This window comes from Hypanus sabinus, chromosome 26 (genome assembly GCF_030144855.1).
Source record: "Hypanus sabinus isolate sHypSab1 chromosome 26, sHypSab1.hap1, whole genome shotgun sequence".
Classification (NCBI taxonomy): Eukaryota; Metazoa; Chordata; class Chondrichthyes; order Myliobatiformes; family Dasyatidae; genus Hypanus; species Hypanus sabinus.
The window spans coordinates 46,926,649-46,949,563 of record NC_082731.1 but is presented as its reverse complement, the minus strand read 5'-3'; the positions used below and the strand labels follow the sequence as shown (position 1 = coordinate 46,949,563).

The window sequence follows — 22,915 nt, the reverse complement described above, 5'->3', positions numbered from 1 at the left end:
CCACCTCTTGTCCTTCATACATTATCTCCTCAGTATCATGACTTCCCACTTTGATACCTTGCCATGCCCAATATTCTCTTGGCTTTGTGTAAAATAATATTCTCCTCAGTCATTCATTTTATTTTAGAGCCCCTAAAATGTTTTTATGGCCTTTAAATGCTCCCACGTGGACAGTGCAAGAATTGGAAGCCATCTCGGTTGCCTCTCCTTGGACAACACTTTGATTAACAAACATTCAACCAACTATAGAACAACTTCTACTACCATCATTTCTCCCTCTACTGCTCCATCTGGGGCCGGGGGGTGGGGGGGGGGGGGTGGAGAATGGTACATAACACAGATTATCTGCTGCTTTATTTCATCTCGTAGGGGCCGGGAGGTGGGGGGTGGTGGAGAGTGGTACATAACACAGATTATCTGCTGCTTTATTTCAACTCTCATTGGCTTTACGGACCAATAACAACCAGCGATGCCGTTCATTAACACTGATGGAATTGAACAAAGAGAAAATTGATAAGGGTACGGCAAGAGTTTGTGAATTAGATTAACGTAGAGCTAACGCAAAGTTAAAACGGGGGGGTGGTAGAGGCAGGTATGATAGGGGCATTTAAGAGACTCACATGGATGATAGAAAAATGGAAGGATATGTGTGAGGGAAGGGTCCAATTCATCTTAGAGTAGGTTAAAAGGTCTGCACAACATCTTAGGCTGGAAGTCCTGCACTGTGCTATAATGTTCTATGTTCTATCCCATCAATCGGTTGCAACAAACAAAGATGTTTCCCTCCACCTCCCCGCACCCCACAAGACATTGTGGCCCACCGAGGTCCACCTGCAGACTTTCTGCTGCTCCAGACACCAAGACTGAATCTCCCTCATGTCTCCATCAATCAGATCATGTTTACTGTGATTTCTTGTCATCCACTCCCCATCTGACACTCAGCATCTCTGAGTGAGATAGGGAGCAGCATCTTTCAAAGGGGAGGGAGAGAGAGAGAGAGAGAGAGAGAGAGAGAGAGAGAGATAGTTTTCACTAATGGGAGGAATGCATGAATTAAAATCAAGGAGAGAAGAACAGTGGGCTAGATGAGGAGAATGTTTGATTTTATCCTGAGATTTACTATGAGCTAGAATAAGAAATTCTGTAGCTGCTGGAAATCCTGATTACCACACACGAATGTTGGAGGATCTCAGCAGGTCAAGCAGCATCTGTGGAAAAGAGTAAACCGTCAACGTTTCAGTCCTGATGCTGTTCGACCTGCTGAGTTCCTCCAGCATTTTGTTGAGCTAGAATCTTCTGCCTGGAGACATAGTTAAAGCAAATTTAGTTGTGACTGCATCTGGAGGGAATTGGATAAGAAATTTGGTGTGCATGGCTACAGGGATAATCCAATGGTGACTGTTTTCAAGAGCCAGCATAGGAACAATGGGCAAAAATAAATTTCTTCATGCACAACATGGTTTTAAGCAGATTTAACAACATTACAGGACAGTAAAGTCTCAGTTATTGAAATATATAAACGGTTTTGTTTGGGAGCTGAAAAATAAAAGGAGCATCTGACTTTCTCTGAAATTATTCCAATAGACTGTTTTATTTGCAATTTGAAACTGGCAGGTGTGGAGTTTAATAAGAAATTACATTAACCTGGTGCTGTTCATTTCAATTCGTCTATGACCAGTCGCACTTTTTACATTCTTGAAATTTTCTGATGATCCAAAATACTTAACCCCCAATAAGTGGAAGGGGTAGGATAATGTATCAAACTAATATTTCTGAACTAAGAGTGGGTTTTTGTTTCCTTTTTGAGTTGCTAGTGGCATCAGTATTCCAAGCTGACACGGGCACTTCCTTTCTCATTTCAATCCCATGGTGTGAGGATGATGCACCATCAAAAACTCTCGGAGACGGGAGGTGAACGATAGGCTTTTATTAGCAGCAAAATGGAGCACGGCATCTCGGAGACTGAGGGAGGAGCAGTGCCTCCAATCGCCTTTATATAGGGGTCTGTGGGAGGAGCCACAGGAGCAGTCAGCAGAGGGGCATGTCCAGACAGGTATACATAGTTTACCACAGTGGACGAAGGCCGTTCCTTTAAAGTGAACAAGTTCTGAACAACACCCATCTGATCCCAGCTCCGATTCCCATCTCACACTAAACGGGAATCCTGAGTTTGGCCTCACAGGATGAACAAGTGACTGATGATGGGCCATAAACATTGGAGAAATAATAACCAGCGAAGTCGCAGTGACTGAGAGGCAGGAATACTGGGAAGACCGCCAATGCCTGCTCCCAGCTCTGGCAAGCAGCACTGCGAACTGAACTCACACTGTTGCCCCCATTACAAACTGTGCTCTTTTGTCAAACCTTCAGACTCTGGGATTTCTGTAGCAGCCCCAATCTGAGGGCTTTCCCTTACTGTGCTGGGATGACGTTTTAAACGAGGGAAAAGGGATTTGCTGTAACGTTAATTGGAATTCAGCTGCGCACATCGAGCTTGACTCATGCTCACGTTATCGCGAGGTTACAGGTTAATTCATTCATAAAAAGAACCAATCAGCACAGAGATTAAAAACTAAATTTTACACTTGGTTCACTCTGGGCAAGCAGTTACACAGATTGACACGAAAATATACACCTTACACACTGGAACATTTTGCTACACTGAGAAATTCTGAAATCAAACCAAATGTACAGAGATGTTGAACCTATCACTGCACAGGGACTTGCCCCTCCTCGGCCTTGTAGATGTTGCAATGGTGATGGGGTGGGTATCTCTGGCAGAAGAGAGGATTCTCCTTTGAAGCACTTCACAGCATCTTGGTGGCGTGCTTGTTGGCCTCGTCGATGCGCGCTTTGTTCATATCGCCCTGCAGGAGAAACAGAGCAAAGTATAGTTTGTACTCTGAATGAGCGGTGTGGCTAGTGGTAGAATTTGTGCAAACGTGAAAACAAGTGTACGTGTGCAAGAGCGGATATGTGTGTGTGCACCTGTATATATTTGTGTGTGTGTATCTGTAAATATTTGTGTGTGTATGTACGTGTGTGAATGTGTCTGTGTGTGCATCTTTATGTGAGCGTGTGTTGGTAAATTAATTGATTATTGTGACAGTGCAGTGCCATGACGAGGTAGATTGTGAGGCCCAGACACCATCTGATCCTACAAGGGGGTCACTTCGAACAGTGGAATGGAAATTATCCTTCAGGGCTTCTACCCAATGGAGAGGGGGCAGGAGGAGAAGAGAGATGTTTGGGGTCCTTAATTATGCAGGCTGCTTTACTAAGGCAGTGACAGGTGTGGACAGAGGTATTATCAAAGTCCATATACATCACCATATACAGCTCTGAGAGTATAGAATAATAACCATAACAGAAACAATGAAAGACCCAACCTGGGCGTTCAAACAGAGTGCCGAAGACAGCAAACTCTGCAACTACAACAAGAAATAAATAATGATAACAAATAAGAACTAAAGAAAATGAGATGAAGAGTCATTGAAAGTGAGTCCCTGGATTATGGGAGTGGTTCAGTGATGGGGTGAATGAAGTTTTCCCCTCAGGTTCAGGAGCTAGTTGAGGGGTAATAAATGTTCCTGAAACTGCTAGTGTGAGGATTCTATACCTTCTTCCTGATGACAACCGTGAGAATTACAGTACATCCTTGTTGTTTATATATTCTAGTCCTCTTTAAATGAATGGCTGTGTTAAGTAGACTGGGAAGCATTTTATCCCCAAAGGGTTGAGATGTGAGAAAATGGGAGATTAATGAAGGTGCCGGAGACTGTGGATCAGATGTTGGTGAGTGGGAATGGTGCAGGTGGGTAATTAATGGTCAACATGGACGTGCAGGCTGGAAAGGTTCGTTTCTCAGCTGTGGCGAAGATGTTTCCAAAAGATGAAATTCAATCTATAAATTGAATAAATTTATATCAATAAATCAATACATTTATCCGGAGAGCATTGTGAATGAGAAGATACAGGAGACTGCAGATGCTGGAGTCTGAAGCAATAAATAATCTGCTGGAGGAATCAGCAGGTCTGTGGGGGAAAGGAATTGTCAACATTCTATTATCTTTCTATCTATATATTATGTCTTCCTATATATCTAGTAATAAATCTATCTCTATCTATCTATTTTGTGAATGCACACTGCCTAATTACAACAACATGATCAATTATCGGCCTTTGGAGTGTGGGACGAAATGGCAGTACCCAGAAGAACCCAGAAGTCATGGGCAGAGCATTCAAAGTTCTACAGACAACGGAAGAATTGAACTTGGGTCATTGGATATTAAGCTAACTGCGATACTTTTATTCTGCACTCTGTTTCCGCTTTTCCCTTGTACTACCTCGATATACTGATGTTATGAAATCATCTGTACAGATGGCAAGTAAATCTAATTTTCCTACTGTACTTTTGGTACAATTGATAATAAACCAATCACTGATGGGCTGAAGGGTCTGATTCCAGGCTGCATGTATCTATAACATTATTAGATCTTTGACTTGTGTTCTCTCTTACTCCTTGCCAAGCAGCAGTGTTTTTCACTTTGTCCTTCAGCTAGAACTTGCAAGAATTCAACCAATCTCTTACCTTGACCACAATCCTGTCAATCTGGGCGTTCTGGGAACCAATCTCATTGCTCATGTCAAGTGCCATGTGTCGTAGGTTACCAATGATGCTGCCCACCTGATCCAGGTTCTCCTCCATCTCGTTTTCCCGAGCGTCATCTGTGACTCTAAAATCAGGTCAAGAGATGAATTAAGCCAAAGGTGAGGCATTGCCTTGATGGACAAATGTAAAGAGAGTACACTGTTAAGGCAAGACCCGAAACAGTATTGACAAGCAGACGGATCTTGGAGTCCAAATTCATCGCTACATGAAAGTGGCTACACAAGGTGGTAGGCCTGTTGAGAAGGCATATGGAATGCTTGCTTTTATTATTCGAAGAAAGAGTTCAAAAGTCAGGAAGTTACATTGCAGGTTTATAAAGCTCCAGTTAGGCTGCATTTAGAGTATAGCATACAGTTCTGGTCACTGGATTATAGGAAGGATGTCGAGGCTTTGGAGAGAGCTCAGAAGAGGTTTACCAGGATGCTGCCTGGATTAGTGGGCACGTGATTTAATGAGAGATTGAACAAAAGTGAGTTGTTTTAAATGGATGTTCCTCTATCCTGAGGCTGTGCCCTCTTGTCCTAGACTCCCCCACAATGGAAAACATCCTTTCCATATCTACTCTGTCTAGGCCTTTCAAATTTGAAAGGTTTCAATGAGATCCCCCTCATTCTTCTGAATTCTAGCAAGTATAGACCCAGAGCTATCAAATATTCCTCGTTTGATAACCCTTTCATTCCAGAATCATCCCTGTGAACCATCTCTGGTCCCTCTCCAATGCCAACACATCTTTTCTTAGAAGAGGAGCCTAAAACTGTTCATAATACTCAGGTGAGGCCTCACCAGTACCTTATAAAGCCTCAGCATCACATCCCTGATCTTGTACTCTAGACCTCTTGAAATGAATGCTAACATTGTATTCCTCACCACCAACTCAACCTGCAAGTCAACTTTTAGGGTGTTCTGCACACATACTCCCAAGTCCCTTTGCGTCTCAGATTTTTGGATTTTCTCCGTTTAGAAAATAGTCCGCACATTTATTTCTACTATCAAAGTGGATGACCATGCATTTTCCAACATTGTATTTCATTTGCCACTTTCTTGTCCATTCTCCTAATCTGTCTATGTCCTTCAGCAGCCTTTCTGTTTCCTCAACACTACCTCCATCATTCTTCGTATCATCTGTAAACTTGGCCGTCACCGATTCCATCATCTAAATCATAAACAGCACAAAAAGAAACGGTCCCAACACTGACTCCTGCGGAACACCACTAGTCACTGGCAGCCAACCAGTAAAGGATCCTTTTCTTCTCACTCGCTGCCTCCTACCAGTCAGACAATGCTCTAACCATGCCAGTAATGCCTTCACTCTGAGGGTCATGAGAGTGTGGGAAGAGCTTCCAGCAGGAGTGATAGATGTGGGCCGATTTCAACGTTTAAGAGAAGTCTGGAAAAGTACATTGATGGCAGTTGTATGCAGAGCTATGGTCTAGATGCAGGTCAATGGGACTAGGAAGAATAACGGACTGGTACCAACTAGATGGGCTGAAGGGCTTGTTTCTGTGCTGCAGTATTCTATGACTCCATGATTCTAAGAGGCTCATGGAGACCTGAGGAACACAAAAATTCTGAGGGCTTAGATAAAGTAGGAAACTTTCCCAGTTACAGCGATATCTGGTAATTGTAGAGTAACGGCATACAGAAGAAGTGGAGAGATGGCTGTTTAATCCAGTGTGTCACTGCAATCAGTAGTGTACTGCATGCTGAGAAGTGGGAGTGTTTTATTAAACTCTGGCTAGGAAAGACTGTAAGATATAGGAGCAAAATTAAGTCATTCAGCCCATTGAGTCTGCTTCACAATTCTAATATGGCTGATTTATTATCCCTCTTACCTGCATTCTTCTACCTTGACCCCATAACCTTTGATGCTCTTAATAATCAAGACTTTATCATCCTCTATTTTAAATACACCCAATGACTTGGCCTCTACCACAGACACCTGTGGCAATGAATTACACAGATTCACCACCCTCTGGCTAAAGAAGTTCCTCCTCATCTCTGTTTTGAGCCACAACCGAACCTCTTGACCATATCTGCATGCTTTTATACATTGAATTTCTGCCACATGATTAGCTGATTAAATATTTGCATTAATGAGCAGGTGTACCTAATAAAGTGGCCACTGAGTATAATTTTAGGGTCTGCTGGTCAGGGTGGAACAGGTTACAGAAATTCTACAATTATGAAGTCAGAGGTTTAAGTACGGATGTGGAATAAAATGTGCATAAACATATAAAAACCAGCATGTAATTACAATGTAAAGAGAGTGACAAACAGCATTTTAAAGTGTTTACTGTGCAGTGCGGTGACCGGGTAATAGGTAGCAAGGTAATAACGTCAAAAGGCTAACTGACTGAATGCAAATTAGCACAAAAACTTAAGAACTGCAGGGAATAGTAGGGGTGTGTGTATATACCACGGACACAACCCTCCCCACAGGAGGTGCTGCCTCAAGAAGGTAACACCCATCATCAAAGATTCCCACTGTCCATCTTCTCGAGCTCCCATCGGGCAGGAGCTACAGAAGCCTAAAGTCCCACACCACCAGGTTCAGGAACAGCTACTTCCCTTTAACCATGCTGGGACTGAAAGGTTTTTCATATGAGGAGTGTTTGATGGCTCTGGGCCTGCACTCACTGGAATGCGTGCGGATCTCATCGAAACCTATTGAATGGTAAAAGCCTCGATGGAGAGGATGTTACCTATGGTGGGGTGGTCTGTGACCAGAGGGCACGGCTTCAGAACAGAGGGACGCTCATTTAGAACGGAGAATGAAGAAGTTCTTCAGCTAGAGACTGGTGAATCTGTGCAATTCCTGTGGAGGCCAAGTCACTGGGTATACTTAAGGCAGAGGTTGATAGATTCTTGATTGGTCAGCGCAAGAAGGGATACGGGAAGAAGGCAGGAGACTGGGGCTGAGAGGGAAATGGATCAGTCATGATGAAATGACGGAGGGAGACACGATAGGCCAAATGGCCAATTTCTGCTCCGATATCTGATGATTTTCTGATCTATTCAGTTCCTGAATGAACCTTTGCAACTCTAATCACTATCTCCTGTAGGAACATGTGACTACCTTGCGCAATATTTAAGTTATAATCTCTCTAGGAAAAATTGTGTACAATTTATGCTTTCCTTGTGAATGCTCAATCCAATGGCAAGCAGGGATGTCAGAACTTCCCAAGACGAAAACCATCTTACCTGCGGATGTATCCACCGCTCATGGCCATCTGCTCCCGGTCGTCCATCACTCGAGCTGGCTGGCTGGCCACCACACCATCCTGGTTATTGCCCCACACCTTCTTGTAGGCTCCTCCAGCCTCGAAGTTCTTCAACCTTGAAGGAGGAAAAATGTACAAGGAGTTTGGTTGTTTCAAATGATCTCCACGAGGTAAAGCCAGCGCCTTCCTGCTGACAGGCTGCGGCCAGACCACTTCATCACTTACAGCACAACCGTTACCATTAGTTGTTGGATACATTTTTTATATTAAGGGATGTTTTCCAAGAAGTTTTGCTTGATGACCATCCAATAAAATCTCAGTGTAAGAAGCTGAAAGTAGACATCCAGTGGTTTGAATAAGCAACCCAGAGCATGCAGACATGCCAGCAAACCCAGTCTCATTGACACTCTACTGCAAGCAACGTGCAATCAAACTGTTTCACCAAATATGCACACCCATTACAAAAGGTATTTATAAAAAATGCTCTTTTATAAAACTGTGTTGGGTGGGTACCTGTTTTTTCTTTCCCCATTCAATTTTCCCTTCTCTCTGTAGGGTGTTCTCTATCTGGTGATCAGGAGAACTAATCTGGCACTGATTTGAAATAAAGGCTGCGCAGACTGACAGAGTGGGTACAATTGGGTAACTGCATTGTCCTCACGCCTCTTACTGAGCGGCTTTACGTGGCTGAGTCTGGACTGAAACACAAAGTCACCATGTAGCTATCCTCCATTCACAATATATGACGGAGAGCTTCGATTGGCCATTTTCCCTGTTGTTCCTAAGTCAAGTTTTCTTCCCTCTGTCTCTGGAAAGGACCATTTCCCGAGTGAAGTGGCATTATCATCAGCTTGTTGCTGTGAATAGTTCCTGGTGCTCTTTATTGAGAAAAGTTTTAATTGACGCCGATATTTCAAAATCAGCCGAATGACGAACAACTCTCTAACACTGATTTACTTATAAGACCATAAGACTCTACAGGTGTGGAATCCGGCCATTTGGCCCATCGAGTCTGCTCTGCTATTTTATCATGGCTGATCCATTTTTCTACCAGCCCCAATCTCCTGTCTTCTCCCCGTCTCCCTTCATGCCCTGACTAGTCAGAAATCTATCAACCTCGGCCATAAATATACATAAAGAACTGGCCCCCAGGGCAACAAATTCCACAGATTCATCTCTCTCTGTCTGAATAAAAAATCCTCCTCATCTCCTGTTATCGTGCTCTATTACTTTGCTATACAGTTGTGTCGACATTCACTAAGTTACCAGGTTTCTCTACATTACACTGTAAACACGCTCGATAGGTCAAACCTCACATCTTTGGGGCGGGAGAGAAAACCAGAATAGCCTGAGGAGTCTCATTTGGTTGAAGAGAGAATGTGTAAACTTCATACAAACAGCACCAGACGTCAGCGTCAAACCTGAAACCTTGAAGATGTGAGAAGTTGCCTCCTGTGTCAGTGCCACTGTACCTGTCACCAGTTTGCACCAGGACTGGCTCGGTACCAGGACTGAGTCACCTACAGACAGAGACTGTACACCATTGAAAAGCTACTGCAAGCTCTTTCTACCTACAGCCTTCTGTATGGACCATCACCTACTCAGTGTGTCTGTGAACAAGCTGGGGAGTACCATGGCAATGGTGTGTAAGACCCTGGGGAACTGTGTATGATGCCCTGGCGAAGGCTGTGTAAAACCTTGGGGAATGGTGTGTAAAACCCTGTGGAACTGTGCATAATACCCTGGGGAATAGTGTGTAAAACCCTGTGGAACTGTGTATGATATCCTGGGGAATGGTGTGTAAAACCCTGTGGAACTGTGTATGATATCCTGGGGAATGGTGTGTAAAACCCTGTGGAACTGTGTATGATATCCTGGGGAATGGTGTGTAAAACCCTGTGGAACTGTGTATGATATCCTGGGGAATGGTGTGTAAAACCCTGTGGAACTGTGTATAATACCCTGGGGAACTGTGTATAATACCCTGGGGAACTGTGTATAATACCCTGGGGAACTGTGTATGATATCCTGGAGAATGGTGTGCAAAACCCTGTGGAACTGTATGATATCCTGGGGAATGGTGTGTAAAACCCTGTGGAACTGTGTATAATACCCTGGGGAACTGTGTATAATACCCTGGGGAACTGTGTATGATACCCTGGAGAATGGTGTGTAAAACCCTGTGGAACTGTGTATGATATCCTGGGGAACTGTGTATAATACCCTGGGGAACTGTGTATGATATCCCGGGGAATGGTGTGTAAAACCCTGTGGAACTGTGTATGATATCCTGGGGAACTGTGTATAATACCCTGGGGAACTGTGTATGATATCCCGGGGAATGGTGTGTAAAACCCTGTGGAACTGTGTATAATACCCTGGGGAACTGTGTATAATACCCTGGGGAACTGTATATGATACCCTGGAGAATGGTGTGTAAACTGGTAAAACATCTTTATAAAGGCAGAAAATGTTGGAAATATTCAGCGGGTCAGGCAGCATCCGTGGAAAGAGAAACAGTTACTATTTGAGATCTAAGTTCTTTTCGTCGAGATACCAGAGATAGATGGGCAAGATTGTGGGTGCAGCATGATAATGCCTTGATAGGGTGAGTCCGGTTGATGTAATGTGGCAGATAAGGGGTAGTTAAAACTCAGATTGAACCTCTGTTTCTGTGTAATACGTGGCCACTGGGTCATGCTGAGCAGGAATTGGAATTGGTTTGTGATTGTCATGTGTACCGAGACACACTGCAGGCAGACCATTACCATCAAGATGGTAAAAATAAAAGAGTGCAGTACAGCAACTAGAGAAAGCACAGTGCAGTCAAACAAGGTAAAATGCAGGACCACTGTGAGGTAGCAAGTGAGAGGGCGGATAAGGCTGGGATGGAAATTGTCCAAGTTGGGTTGTAGGTGCTTCTAAATTACACGGAGAAAAAGTATATAGCCAGTTCTTACAGAGTCATAAAAACTACAACACAGAAACAAGCCCTTTGGCCCATCTAATCCATGCCAAACATTTTAAACTGCCTACTTCCATCGGCCTGCACCAGGACCATAACCCTCCATACCCCTCCCATCTGTGTACCTATCCAAACTTCTCTTAAACATTGAAATCAAGCTTGCATGCACTTGTGTTGGCAGCTCATTCCACACTCTCACGACCCTCTGAGTGAAGAAGTTTCCATTCATGTCCCCTTAAACTTCTCACCTTTCACCCTTAACCCATGACCTCTGGTTGTAGTCCCACCCAACCTTAGTGGAAAAAAGCCTGCTTGCATTTACCCTATCTATACCCCTCATAATTTTGTACAACTCTATCAAATCTCCCCTCAATTGTCTATGCTGCAAGGATTAAAGACCTAGCCTATTTTACTTTTCCTTATAACTCAGGTTATACAAACAAAAAGAAAGAGAAAGTTAACCAAAAAATGGACAATTTTATTTTGAGCCCTGCTTCAGCTTCAACCTATCAGGCACATTTTGTTTGTTCCACCCACCCCTTCCAGCACATTCTAATTCTTGTTTTGTCTCTAATCCGAAACAGTAACTGTTTCTCTCTGCCTGACCTGCTGAATGTTGCCAGCATTTCCTGCTTTTATTTCAGATGGTCAGCATCTGCTGGTTTATCATTTACAATTTATCCGTCACCTCATTCACTTGTACAATTGCATTCAGCTCTGAAAAGCCATGGTGCAGATCGGGAACTTGTAGCTCTCCACCTTTGTCTGCCTGTAGCTGCTTTACACTACAGTCTCTGTGTAACTCTGCTTACAACATTACTTTTGTTCATGTTGCCTGTACAGCAAACTCTGTACGTCCCTGTTGTGAGATTTGGAAACGAGTAAGGCCGGTCAACAGGGCTCTGGTGAAGCTGTATAGGCCAATTGCCTGGACAGCGGATACAATGGATTACAGAAACATTGGTGAACTCCAACCACACCATGGAGTTTGGATGATGAAGATGGGAGGTCGTCAAAGGCCTGGGCTCCGCTGGGAGCTAAGGGCCCGAGAAGAAGAAGCCAGGTTCTCAATTTCATCCTGGTGTTAGAAATGAGTCAGCATTCGTCAGGCAAAGGCATTAATCTGACAGTGACTCATCAGGTGTTACCTAACAATCCGCTGGTTTAAACAATCATGCACTAAACCTCTTCCCCAAAGCTGCTCCACAGTGAGGTCTGCTGGTACTAACGCTCAGTAAAGGCATTATGGGAAAAAGAGGACTATCTTCCCCTGTGCGGACTAGAAGATGTGGCCAAGTTCAAATCAGTCCTTTTCTATTAACACAGTGGACCGAGAAATGGGATAGAATTATTCTATACATAACACTCTAGATCAGGGATTCCCAACCCCTGGGGTCATAGAATCATAGAGTTACAGAAAAGTACAGCATGGAAAAGGCCCTTTGGTCCATCTAATCTGTGCCAAACCATTTAAGCTGCCTACACCCATCGACCTACACCCAGACCATAGCCCTCTATACCCCTCTCATCCATGTATCTATCCAAACTTCTCTTTAATGTTGAAATTAAGCTCACATGCAACTGTGCTGGCAGTATGTTCCACTCTCTCTCGACCCTCTGAGTGAAGAAGTTTTCCCTCAAGCTCCCCTTAAACTTTTTCACCTTTCACCCTTAACCCATGATCTCAGATTGTAGTCCCACCCAACCTCAGTGGAAAAAGCCTGCTTGCAGTTGCTCTTATCTATAAGCCTCATAATTTTGTATACCTGTATCAAATCTCCTCTCAATCTTCTACATTCCAGGGGATAAAGTCCTAACCTATTCAATCTTTCCCTATAAATCAGGTCCTCCAGACCCGGCCACATCCCTGTGAAATTTCTCTGTATTCCTACAATTTTATTTACATTTTTCCTCAGGTAGGTGACCACAACTGTACACCATAGTCTAAATTCAGCCTCACTCATATCTTATACAGTTTACCCCTCAGTTAATGGCAGGGGTCCATGGCACAATAAAGTTTGGAAGTCCCTGATCTTGGTCTTGTCTGTTTGGCCAGTGACTGACAGGGTGTTGAACTATTTTATCATCCATCTGAGTGGTGCTGTCGTAACACTGGTAGAGTTTAGTAACGGGCATTTTTTTATTTTACACATTCCCAGGGAGATTCATTTGCACTGGGCTGAATAGTGAATGTTGATGTACATTGTTCCCAGCTCCGGTTAGACAGCGATTGCAACGTGATATTACTGGTAGCTAAGCGTGGAAGTAAACAAATAATATTGAAAACAGATCTAGTGCTTTACTGGCGTATATGATGAATGAACTGTCCTTGGGCTTCCAGCTGGGTACAGGAATTGATTTTAACTGAGGTTTTGATGACAAATTCTGCCACCTTCGTGAGGTTGCAGGTTGATGGGACTAGGCAGATTAATGGTTTGGTATGGACAATATGGGCCCAAGGGCCTGTTTCTGTGCCACAGTTGTCCATCACTCTATGACTCTATGTCCATTACTCTGTCAGATTAGAACAGAGATGTGGAAAAACATTTTCACCCAGAGAGTGGTGGATATGTGGAATGCTCTGACCCAGAAGGCAGTGGAGGCCAAGTCTCTGGATGCATTCAAGAGAGAGTTAGATAGAGCTCTTATAGATAGCAGGGTCAAGGGATATGGGGAGAGAGCAGGAACGGGGTACTGATTGCGTACGATCAGCCATGATCACAGTGAATGGTGGTGCTGGCTAGAAGGGCCAAATGGCCTACACCATCTACTGTCTATTGTCTATTGACTCTGGAGAAATTGCTCGAGATTTTTTAACTCTACATTGCTCACGGTTTATCTGGTGAATCTGTCTCTCTCAGGTTTGGTGGGATGGGAAGTGACTCACTTATACATCACAGAACATAGAACACGGAAGAGTACAGCACAGGAACAGACAATCTGGTCCACAGCACTGTGCTGAGCCAGGTAAAATTAGGCCAGACAGACTGGTTGGACAGGAAATCTGACACTTCTCCTTTACTGTTCTAGTATAAAGGGGTAACTTTGTGTACTGCACACACTGATAACGGAAATGCTCTTTACCCGCCAGACTCCACCACTCCACAGTGTCTTTGCTTTTGTATTATGACATTAGTATGGTTTCCATGCGCTATCAATCCCGCTCTTACAACATGTGCTACCAATGCACATTTTTGGAGAAATTCAAACAGGTCTATGGCTCATTGCTGGCCCTGACAGATATGGAAAAGTTATAACTGCAGGGAATTCAGAAATTTATGATATTGCGAACAAACACGAGGGCAATCAGGTATCTAATACCTGTCAATCCTCTTCAGACACTGGCTGAATAGTGCGGTACGTCACAGATGCACAAACAGACAGAGAGACAGAAATAGAAACGTACAGAGTGATGTTGATTATGGAGCCGTGTGAACTGTGGACACACGTCTGAGCAAAGCAATATTCTTCCTGTTCTATTCAAGGATGGGGGCAATGCTGTCCATCCCTAATGTCCTGACGAGGTACAGCAGTTTTGAGCTGCCCTTCTGAGGAACAGTTAAGGTGTTCAAATAGTGGTGGGGAGATGCAAGATTCTGACCCAATCACAATGATAATATTCCTTCGTCAGGATGCTGAGAGATTGGTTTTCTCTGCCATGTGTATGTCAAAACATTGAAACAAACAGTGAAATGCGTTATTTGCATCAACAACTAACACAGCCTGAATACATGCTGGGGGCAGGTCACAAGGGTTGCCCTGCATCCAGTGTCAACATAGCCTGTTCACAACGTACTAGGTCTAACTATATGTCCTTGGAGTGTGGGAGAAAACCGGATTACTCGGAGGAAACATTTTCCCAGAGCTGAAATGGTTGCCACAAGAGGTCACAGATTTAAGGTGCTGGGGAGTAGGTACAGAGATGTCAGGGGTAAGTTTTTAACTCGGAGAGTGGTGAGTGCGTGGAATGGGCTGCCGGCAACGGTGGTGGAGGCAGATACGATAGCGTCTTTTAGGAGGCTTTTAGATAGGTACATGCAGCTTAGTAAAATAGAGGGCTATAGGTAAGCCTAGTAATTTCTAAGGTAGGGACGTGTTCGGCACAACTTTGTGGGCCGAAGAGCCTGTATTGTGCTGTAGGGTTTCTATGTTACTATGTTTCTATGAAACCCACGCAGGTCTGGAGCATCGTACAATCTCCTTACAGACTGCGCCAGGAACTGAAGCCCAAAATGACGATTTTCCAGTCCTGCAATCTTCTGCTCCCAAATTTCTGCTTCAGTCTGCAGCCTGGTGGAGATTGGGCAGGGCCCTTGGGTTATTTGTTCATACGATGGTCGATCATGCCTTCTCCAGGCTGCTGTGCACCATGGCCACACTATGAAATGAGTGGGTACGGAGACAGAGATCCCATTTACATCCTGTGCAGAGTTAAGGAATTTCCTTCTAGAGAAACCATTTGTTGTCACTGGACTAGGTTACACTCTGATATAATGTGGGTGACAGATAGACAGCCTAGACCACCAAAGATCAAAACTGATAACATCCTTTATCTCTGCTTCCCAGTGTGGCCCAAAACTTACCTCATATTATGCCCTAAGAGTTTACCTCATCTTTCCATTTGGAAAAATGTTTCTGGAACTGAGTTCTCCAAGAGCTTGCTAACCGATGGCCAACAGCCAACTTCTTTATCCAATGAGATTAAGAACAAAAGATATAGAAGGAGTAATTCCAATGGCTAATTCTAACTGAGATCCATTCAGAAAGAGGACAGATACAGTCAGGGAAGAGAACGATTAGATTCAGAGGGAGAGATAGGGTGGCACGGTAGCACAATGCTTTACCCAGGTTCAATGCCCACTGAGTTTGTAAGTTCTCCCCATGACCATGACAGTTTCTCCAGGCACTCTTGTTTCCTCTCACAGTCCAAAGACGTATCGGTTGGTAGGTTAATTGGTCGTTACAAATTGTCCCATGATTAGGCTAGGGTTAAATCAGGGGTTGTTAGGCAGCATGGCTTGAAGGGCTGGAAGGGCCTATTTCACACTATATCTCAATAAAAAAATGAACAGAATTAAGAGACAGAAAGACAAAGTAAAAGAAAATATCAAAATAAATGTGAAAAATATCTCCTGGTAAATCTATTGTCAGAGGGAGACCCAGTGTCACAATGAATCGCCCTTCATGGGCCAGAAATTGGGGGGGGGGGGAGGGGGTTTGCAGAACTGTAATCTCACCCATCCTCCACCCTAATTGTCTGCTTGAAGCCACAAATGCAGCGTCGGTTTTAACCGCTCATGGGTGTTTGATAGTGGCCTATAGGTAGTACGGCGGTTAGTGTAGCACAATTCCTCACCAGCATGCTGGGTTCACTTCCCACCTTCTTCCCACATTCCAAAGACATAGGGGTCGGGTTAGCGGATTATGGCCATGGGAGCAAGGCCACACTTGCAGGCTGCCCCCAGCGCACCCTCGACCATTGACACAAACGACGCTCCCCGCCGAATGTTTCAATGTGCGTAAGGAACAAGGATAATGGGAGAGCAGTGTACATTGTTCAGAGAGTCATGGCTCAGACAGTCTCTCTCTCTCAGCACAGGCAGTGAAAATAAGGGGCACATTAAACTTGTCCTATTCCCCGTGAACCGCACACCCCCGTTATCATCCTGTGCAGTTTGAAGGTTCCCTGACATCTCTCTCACAACCCCTTAGTTGAAGTAAGGACAGGCTCTTTGCTTGTAGAAGTGAAACAGACCCTCACGTGACATTGGATTTCTATGTAGTTTTCATAGAACAGGAACAGGAACTTTGGCTCAAGGTGTTGTGCCAAACTATTAAACTTGGAGTTGATCCCTTCTGCCTAGACAATGTCCACACCGCTCCATTTACTGCATGCTCACATGCTCTAAACACAAGAAATTACACTCATGCTGGAAATCAGACAAAGTGCTGGAGGAACTCAGCTGGCCAGGCAGCATCTATGGAGGGGAATAGGCAGTCGACATTTCGAGGTATCCTCCTGTTCAAAGTGATGCTGTGAGATAATCTGCCTGGAGGGCTATGTAGGAGGGAAAGGTTCCATTGATCTTAGAGTAGGTTAAAAGGTAGGCACAACATCGTGGGCTGAAAGGCCTTTATTGTGGTGGTGTTCTATCCTCTAATAACCCACATTTTAAAACGTTAATTCATTTTTCAGGATATGGACACTGTTCACAAGACTGGCATTTTTCTGCCCACCCTGCTTGTCCTTGAGAAGTTAGTGGGTTGTGCCTGCGTCCTTCAGCTGACTGTAGAGGAGGATCTGGAATTTAGACACAGCAGTGACACTTCCAGGCCTGGATAGCACCCAATTTCGAAGGGAACCTACGTCTTCTTTTCCTTCCTAGTGACAATAGATTGTGGGTTTGGCAGATATTATTGGAGTAGCCGCACATACTGCAGCTGTGGTACGCCAGTGGTGCAGGGAGTTAACATTAAAAATGGCGGATGGGACACCAATCAGTGGCTTGCTTTGTTCTAGATGATGTCAAGTTTCTTGTGCATTGTTGGACTGTTTGGTTTGTTATAGAGGGATGGTGAGCGCACCAGATCCCTCAAACTCAACTGAACTTTATTGACAACCCTGGCTTATACCGTATGTGAACGACTCCCACTTGGAAGTGGCTAACTAAGGAATAACACTACTAACTAAGGAATAACACTACTGACTACCACTACATTAACTTCTGGACAAGTGGAGCATATTCCATCAGACGCCAGACTTGTAAGTGGTGAGGTGAGTCGGGATACTCGGCCTCCAGTCTGTCCTTGTAGCCATTTGTTGTTCCTCTCCAAGCATTGAGGCATATCAGGAAACGTCCCTGCTGGTTCTTTAGCATTTGTCTGCCCAGCACGGATGGAGAGTGTGCAAGGAGCCGGCCAGATTTGAACCCGGGTCCCTCGCCTCAAAGTCCATTGCTGATGCCACTACACCACCGGCTGGCACTTGTAGCCATAGTGTCCACGTAGAGTTTCCAGTCAATGGTGATCCTTTGGGGGCTGACAGAGACTGTCTGACCCTTTTGGGGAGGGAATTACTCAAAGAGTGATGGATGTCTGGAATGCAATGCTGGGACTGTTGTTGGAGGCTGATACAATAGGATAATTTTAAGAGATTCTTAGATTGGTACATGGATGAAAGAAAAATGAAGGGTTAGAATGCTCTTGGAGTAGGTTGGAAGCTGACACAACAGTACAGCACTGCACTGTTCTGCGGTCTAATGTAACTTTACATCATTGTCCAAGTGCTGTGGGTGTGTTGCTTTAGTCAATCAAGGGACATGGTGTTCACAGACTGAGTCTTTCTGATCTGCTGCAGCCCTTGAGGTGTGGGCGCTGTTAGAGAGCAAGTTCCAGGACACTGATGAAGGGACAGTGATGTATTTGCAAGTCAGGGCAGCGTGTAGCTTGGCATATGAATTCCAGCTGGGCAGAAGCCCCCATGTTTTTTTCAGCCTTTGCCGTTCCAGCTGATGAGGAGTTTTGAATGGCATTGAACACTGTCTAGTAATCAGTGAATGTCCCCACGTCTCATCTTGTGATGCACGGAAGATGATTGATGACTGATGACGGTAGATAGGCTTAGATCTTGAGACCGGGATGTAAAACCCTCAACAATCACAACCATTTCCCTTTGTCAGAAGAGTGACTCCACCCATTGGAGTGTTTTCCCTCAATGACTACAGCTTTACCAGTACTCCTCCATGATGTATGTTGTGTACTTAGTACTTTGGTAATATTTGAGTAATATATTATTTGATAAAGCATTCTTTGCTTGTTTAAATAATTCATTACAAGCTATATGTAAAAGTACATGAATGGCATACGTCATAAGTGTGTGCCTCGCTAAAGTAAAAAAACAAAACTAAGACACGTTCTCCTGTGCTCTCCTGTGTTTTTCTTTCAATAGATTTATGTTTTGGAGTTATAAAGCATAATACTTCACCATTTCATGTTATCTTGGCATGGAGAGCAGTCATTCTCACCTTACCACTGAATATGAACTCTTTTGTCTGTGTTTGGACTCAAGTTGTGATGAAGCCCAAAGCTCAAATCGGAAGTCCAGATGTTAAGGCCTGTTGGCCACAGGTGAGTCTGGAAACCCCCACGGGTTGCCTGAGGAGATCGGAGCACTGTATCTGAGTCTCTGTTTAGTGATCACCGTGTCCTGGGATTGAAGGCAAGGATTGAGGCCCGAGTGCGAATCAGAAGCCTGGAAGCCTAGGCCCATTGGGCAGAGACAAGTCTGCGAATCACTGTGAGTCTGCTGGGGAGGTCAGACCCTGGTGTCTGCAGGACCTAAACTGTGTCCAGAGTTTGAGGCTAGTCTTTGGTGATCGACATGTCCTGTGGTCTATGCTGAGAATGGAGGCCTGGCGGCTGAACCAGAGGCCTGAGAGTCTGCATATTTCAGTCTGTGTCTGCTGGAAGCTTGGTGTGAGGATAGAAACTCCATACGTGTGTGAGTGGAAGGGAGGAATGGGGCTTGGTCTTGCTATTGGTGTTTCCTGCTTGTTGTGTTCTGTGTGCTGTGCATTGTGGGAATGTTATGATAGCGTTGGAATGGGTGACCACACTCACAGTCCAGCACACCCTCAGGTCTGTTGTTCTACACATTTTGCTGTATGTTTCAATGTCACATGATAAATAAATCTGAATCTTGAGTCTTGGTGAAATGAAAACTGGGTATTGAGACCAGGCCATTGAAAAGCATGTGCTGCACGTTAGTGCTGTCAACGGCACCTTGCTGTTGGTTAAGAGAACACCAGTTAATCAGAAATTAGCCAAACTGAATTTGTTTGGAGTTTTGTGGATGAGACATACCTGGCAAATTGTTTTTTTGAAATACAACTGCCCTGAAGAAGTTTAAATCTTCTCTTCGATGGGAGTTCAGTGGAACTCTCTCTCACTGCTTCCCCTCTGTGATCCCTGCTGCTTTGCGACTCTTTGACCATGTAAGCACCCAGAAAGTGTCCTTCCTGGGAACCTGATAACTCCCTCTGATGCCCCCCTCCTCCTTCTCTTTCTCCCAGCTTCCTTCATCTTCAGCCCTTTACCTTTTCCACCTATCACCTGCCAGTGTCTCACTTCATCCTCACTCCCTCCTCCACCAAACTTTCTCCCTCACCTGGTCACACCTATCACCCGCCAGCTTCTACTCTCACCCTCCCACCACCCAGCTTTCTCCCTCACCTGGTCACACCTATCACCCGCCAGCTTCTGCTCCCACCCCCCCACCAGCAAACTTTCTCCCTCACCTGGTCACACCTATCACCCGCCAGCTTCTACTCTCACCCCCCCACCACCCAGCTTTCTCCCTCACCTGGTCACACCTATCACCCGCCAGCTTCTACTCTCACCCCCCCACCACCCAGCTTTCTCCCTCACCTGGTCACACCTATCACCCGCCAGCTTCTGCTCTCACCCCCCCACCACCAAACTTTCTCCCTCACCTGGTCACACCTATCACCCGCCAGCTTCTACTCTCACCCCCCCACCACCCAGCTTTCTCCCTCACCTGGTCACACCTATCACCCGCCAGCTTCTACTCCCACCCCCCCACCACCCAGCTTTCCGTGTTATCAGGTTGATGTTAGTCTTGTAACGGGAGCAGAACAGCTTGGCAGTGCACGTCTTCAGGACCACAAACAGAATGTTGTCTGGTTTCGTAGCCTTGGCTGTGTCCAGTGCTTTTGGCTGTTCCTTGGTGTAAAATAGACAATTAAATTTGCTGAAGGACAGCTTCTGTGATGGTGGAGGAGTCAAAATCTGTTCACAGTGTCAGGCTTCACGTTCATTTCTGAAATGCAGGTTTAGGTCCTCGTTGAGGATCGGGATGTTCTGAGATCCTCTTCTCTTGTCAGCTGCTTAATGGCCACCGCCATTCTTGATCAGTTTCGATTTGTTAGTACTGAGACTGCTTGACCTTGTAGCTTCACCCTTCTGCAGTCCTATCACCAAGCCCTCGCCATATTTTAAGGTGAGCTTGGGGAGGACACACCATGTTCCTGTGCTGTACTGTTCTCCTCATCAATCAGCACTACTCTGACTGACACAATCACACTGGTGTCAGTACAATCTTGTTAGGAGCAAGTTGGCCACCACATCTCCTACATGACAACATGGTTACCTCATTGTTTGAAAAATACTTTGACGTATCCTAAAATGGTGAAAAGCACAGGTAAATGTAAGATTTATTTTCTTATAGGAGCTGGTTGCTGGGAAATAGATAGAAACCACACCAATACAAACACACTAAAAAAGAGCAAGTTCACAGACTTCAAGCTCCCAGGCATGTCATATTTGAAAGGAACATAGTCACGGATAAATCTACAGGCCCATTCAAAAGATTCTGCTATTGTGTACTCTATATCTTGGCAGCAGCATACAATCAGCCAACCATTACATTTGTGTCCGGGTCTTACCTCACACGTCTCCTCTCCATGACTTTCCCTTCTCGAATGATCCATCGACCCTTCTCATTCCTAGCTTTCTCAACCCTTCAGAACTAGTCTTTAAAAATGGCTGACGTTTCTATTGTCTAGTGGGTGGTTAAGTTCTTTGTTACAATGCTCATCACCTTTGAACATCTTGGGAGACACCAAGTGCACTTTGAGCTGTTTCCTTACCAAGTGTTTGCCATGATACGGCAAGCAGAACATTGTGAATGTAGCTGGCAGCCACTTTGCTCAGTGTGAGGAAGTTTGTTGTTAGTGATCTTATTTCTGTGAGAGAGGCAACCTGCCTCCCTGATTAACAGTTGTCACAGAATTAATTACCAGAACTCTTTGCAACACCAACACCACACTCCTTAGTTGCTTCATTCCCATTGATTCTAACAAATATATATATTAAAATTCTGCTCAAATCTGTTAATTGATTCCCTCCTCCCTTTTGATTGTAACATGCTTCAACCCTAGAACCCTTTGAGGTCTTTGCTCGGGCACGTCACTAATCTTATTGTCTGTCATTGACAGTCTTTCCATCAGCTGAGAAGGTCTAAATTACTATAATTCCTTCTGCATCTACTCGTCTCTCTCTTGCTCTGAGGCACTGCTTAGGAGTCTTTGAGCAACCTTTGGATCACCAGTGTCCATGGACTGAAAAACACACAAATCTGAGACCCTTCATCAGACCTGTTTCTCCATCCACGGACACTACCTGACCTGCTGAATCTCACTGTTTTTAAACCAAATTTCCTGCATTTCTTATGATTTTAGATTTTGGCCCTAGGTTCAGAGTCATATATAGTCGCACTGAGCACTCGTGATAAAGCTTGGCACCTTGCAAAGGTGATAAATAACAGGATTGTTTTAGTCTTTCCCCTTTCAGATCCAGAGTGACAAGCTGCTCATTTCCAGCTCCTTTGCATCTCGGTGGAAACTGGGAATTAATTTCTCAGGGAATGAAAAAACGGGCATATTTGCAGACTGCTTCTCAAAGTGCTATTGGTGTATGAGTCTGTCAGTAGCTAGATGGAACCGTGCTATCTCAGCATGCAGGCAGGCAGGCAGGCAGGAAGGCGGCCTCTGGGACCGACAGTTGGCACCTACTTATTGCAGGGGCAGGAACAAAGACCACAGCATTTGCCCAGATCCGACAGATTTTTTTCTGCTTCTTTCATGTCCTTATTGATCTGATCCATTCCCTCTTCAATCCTCTCCAATTGCTCTGAATGAGGAAGATAGTTAGTTTCCACAGACAATGACAACACACAAGCAAGGGGTTGCTGGAGCCCCAAACTGATCGGGATTGAACCGGCTCTCGCAACGTGGCTACAGGTATTCACCGAAGAGAGCTTTAAGCTATCTATATCTCAAATGAATGCCGGTATCCTTTAGAGCAGGGGTTCCCAACTCTTTTCATGCCATGGGCCTCTACCATTGACCGAGGGGTCTCTGGACCTTTGGTTGGGAGCCCCTGCTTTAGAACCACCACAATCAGTATGGGACTCTCTCATCCCTCTGAAGAAACAGGCTCGAGTGAAGGAAAGGAAAAGAGACAGACAAAAAAAAACCA

General features: G+C 44.7%; 1 protein-coding gene across 1 annotated transcript in view; it reads right to left on the bottom strand.

Moving 5' to 3' along the window:
- Positions 1-370: 370 nt before the first annotated feature.
- LOC132381785 (synaptosomal-associated protein 25) overlaps positions 371-22,915 on the bottom strand; it is a 202,991-nt gene continuing 180,446 nt past the window's right edge. Inside the window, exons 5-8 of the mRNA XM_059951351.1 lie at positions 22,450-22,567; positions 7,874-8,008; positions 4,592-4,736; positions 371-2,867 (exon numbers count right to left, since the gene is read on the bottom strand). Of these exons, the coding sequence (XP_059807334.1) occupies positions 2,808-2,867; positions 4,592-4,736; positions 7,874-8,008; positions 22,450-22,567 (458 nt within the window). The 3' untranslated portion in view covers positions 371-2,807. The remainder of the gene's footprint in view (positions 2,868-4,591; positions 4,737-7,873; positions 8,009-22,449; positions 22,568-22,915) is intronic.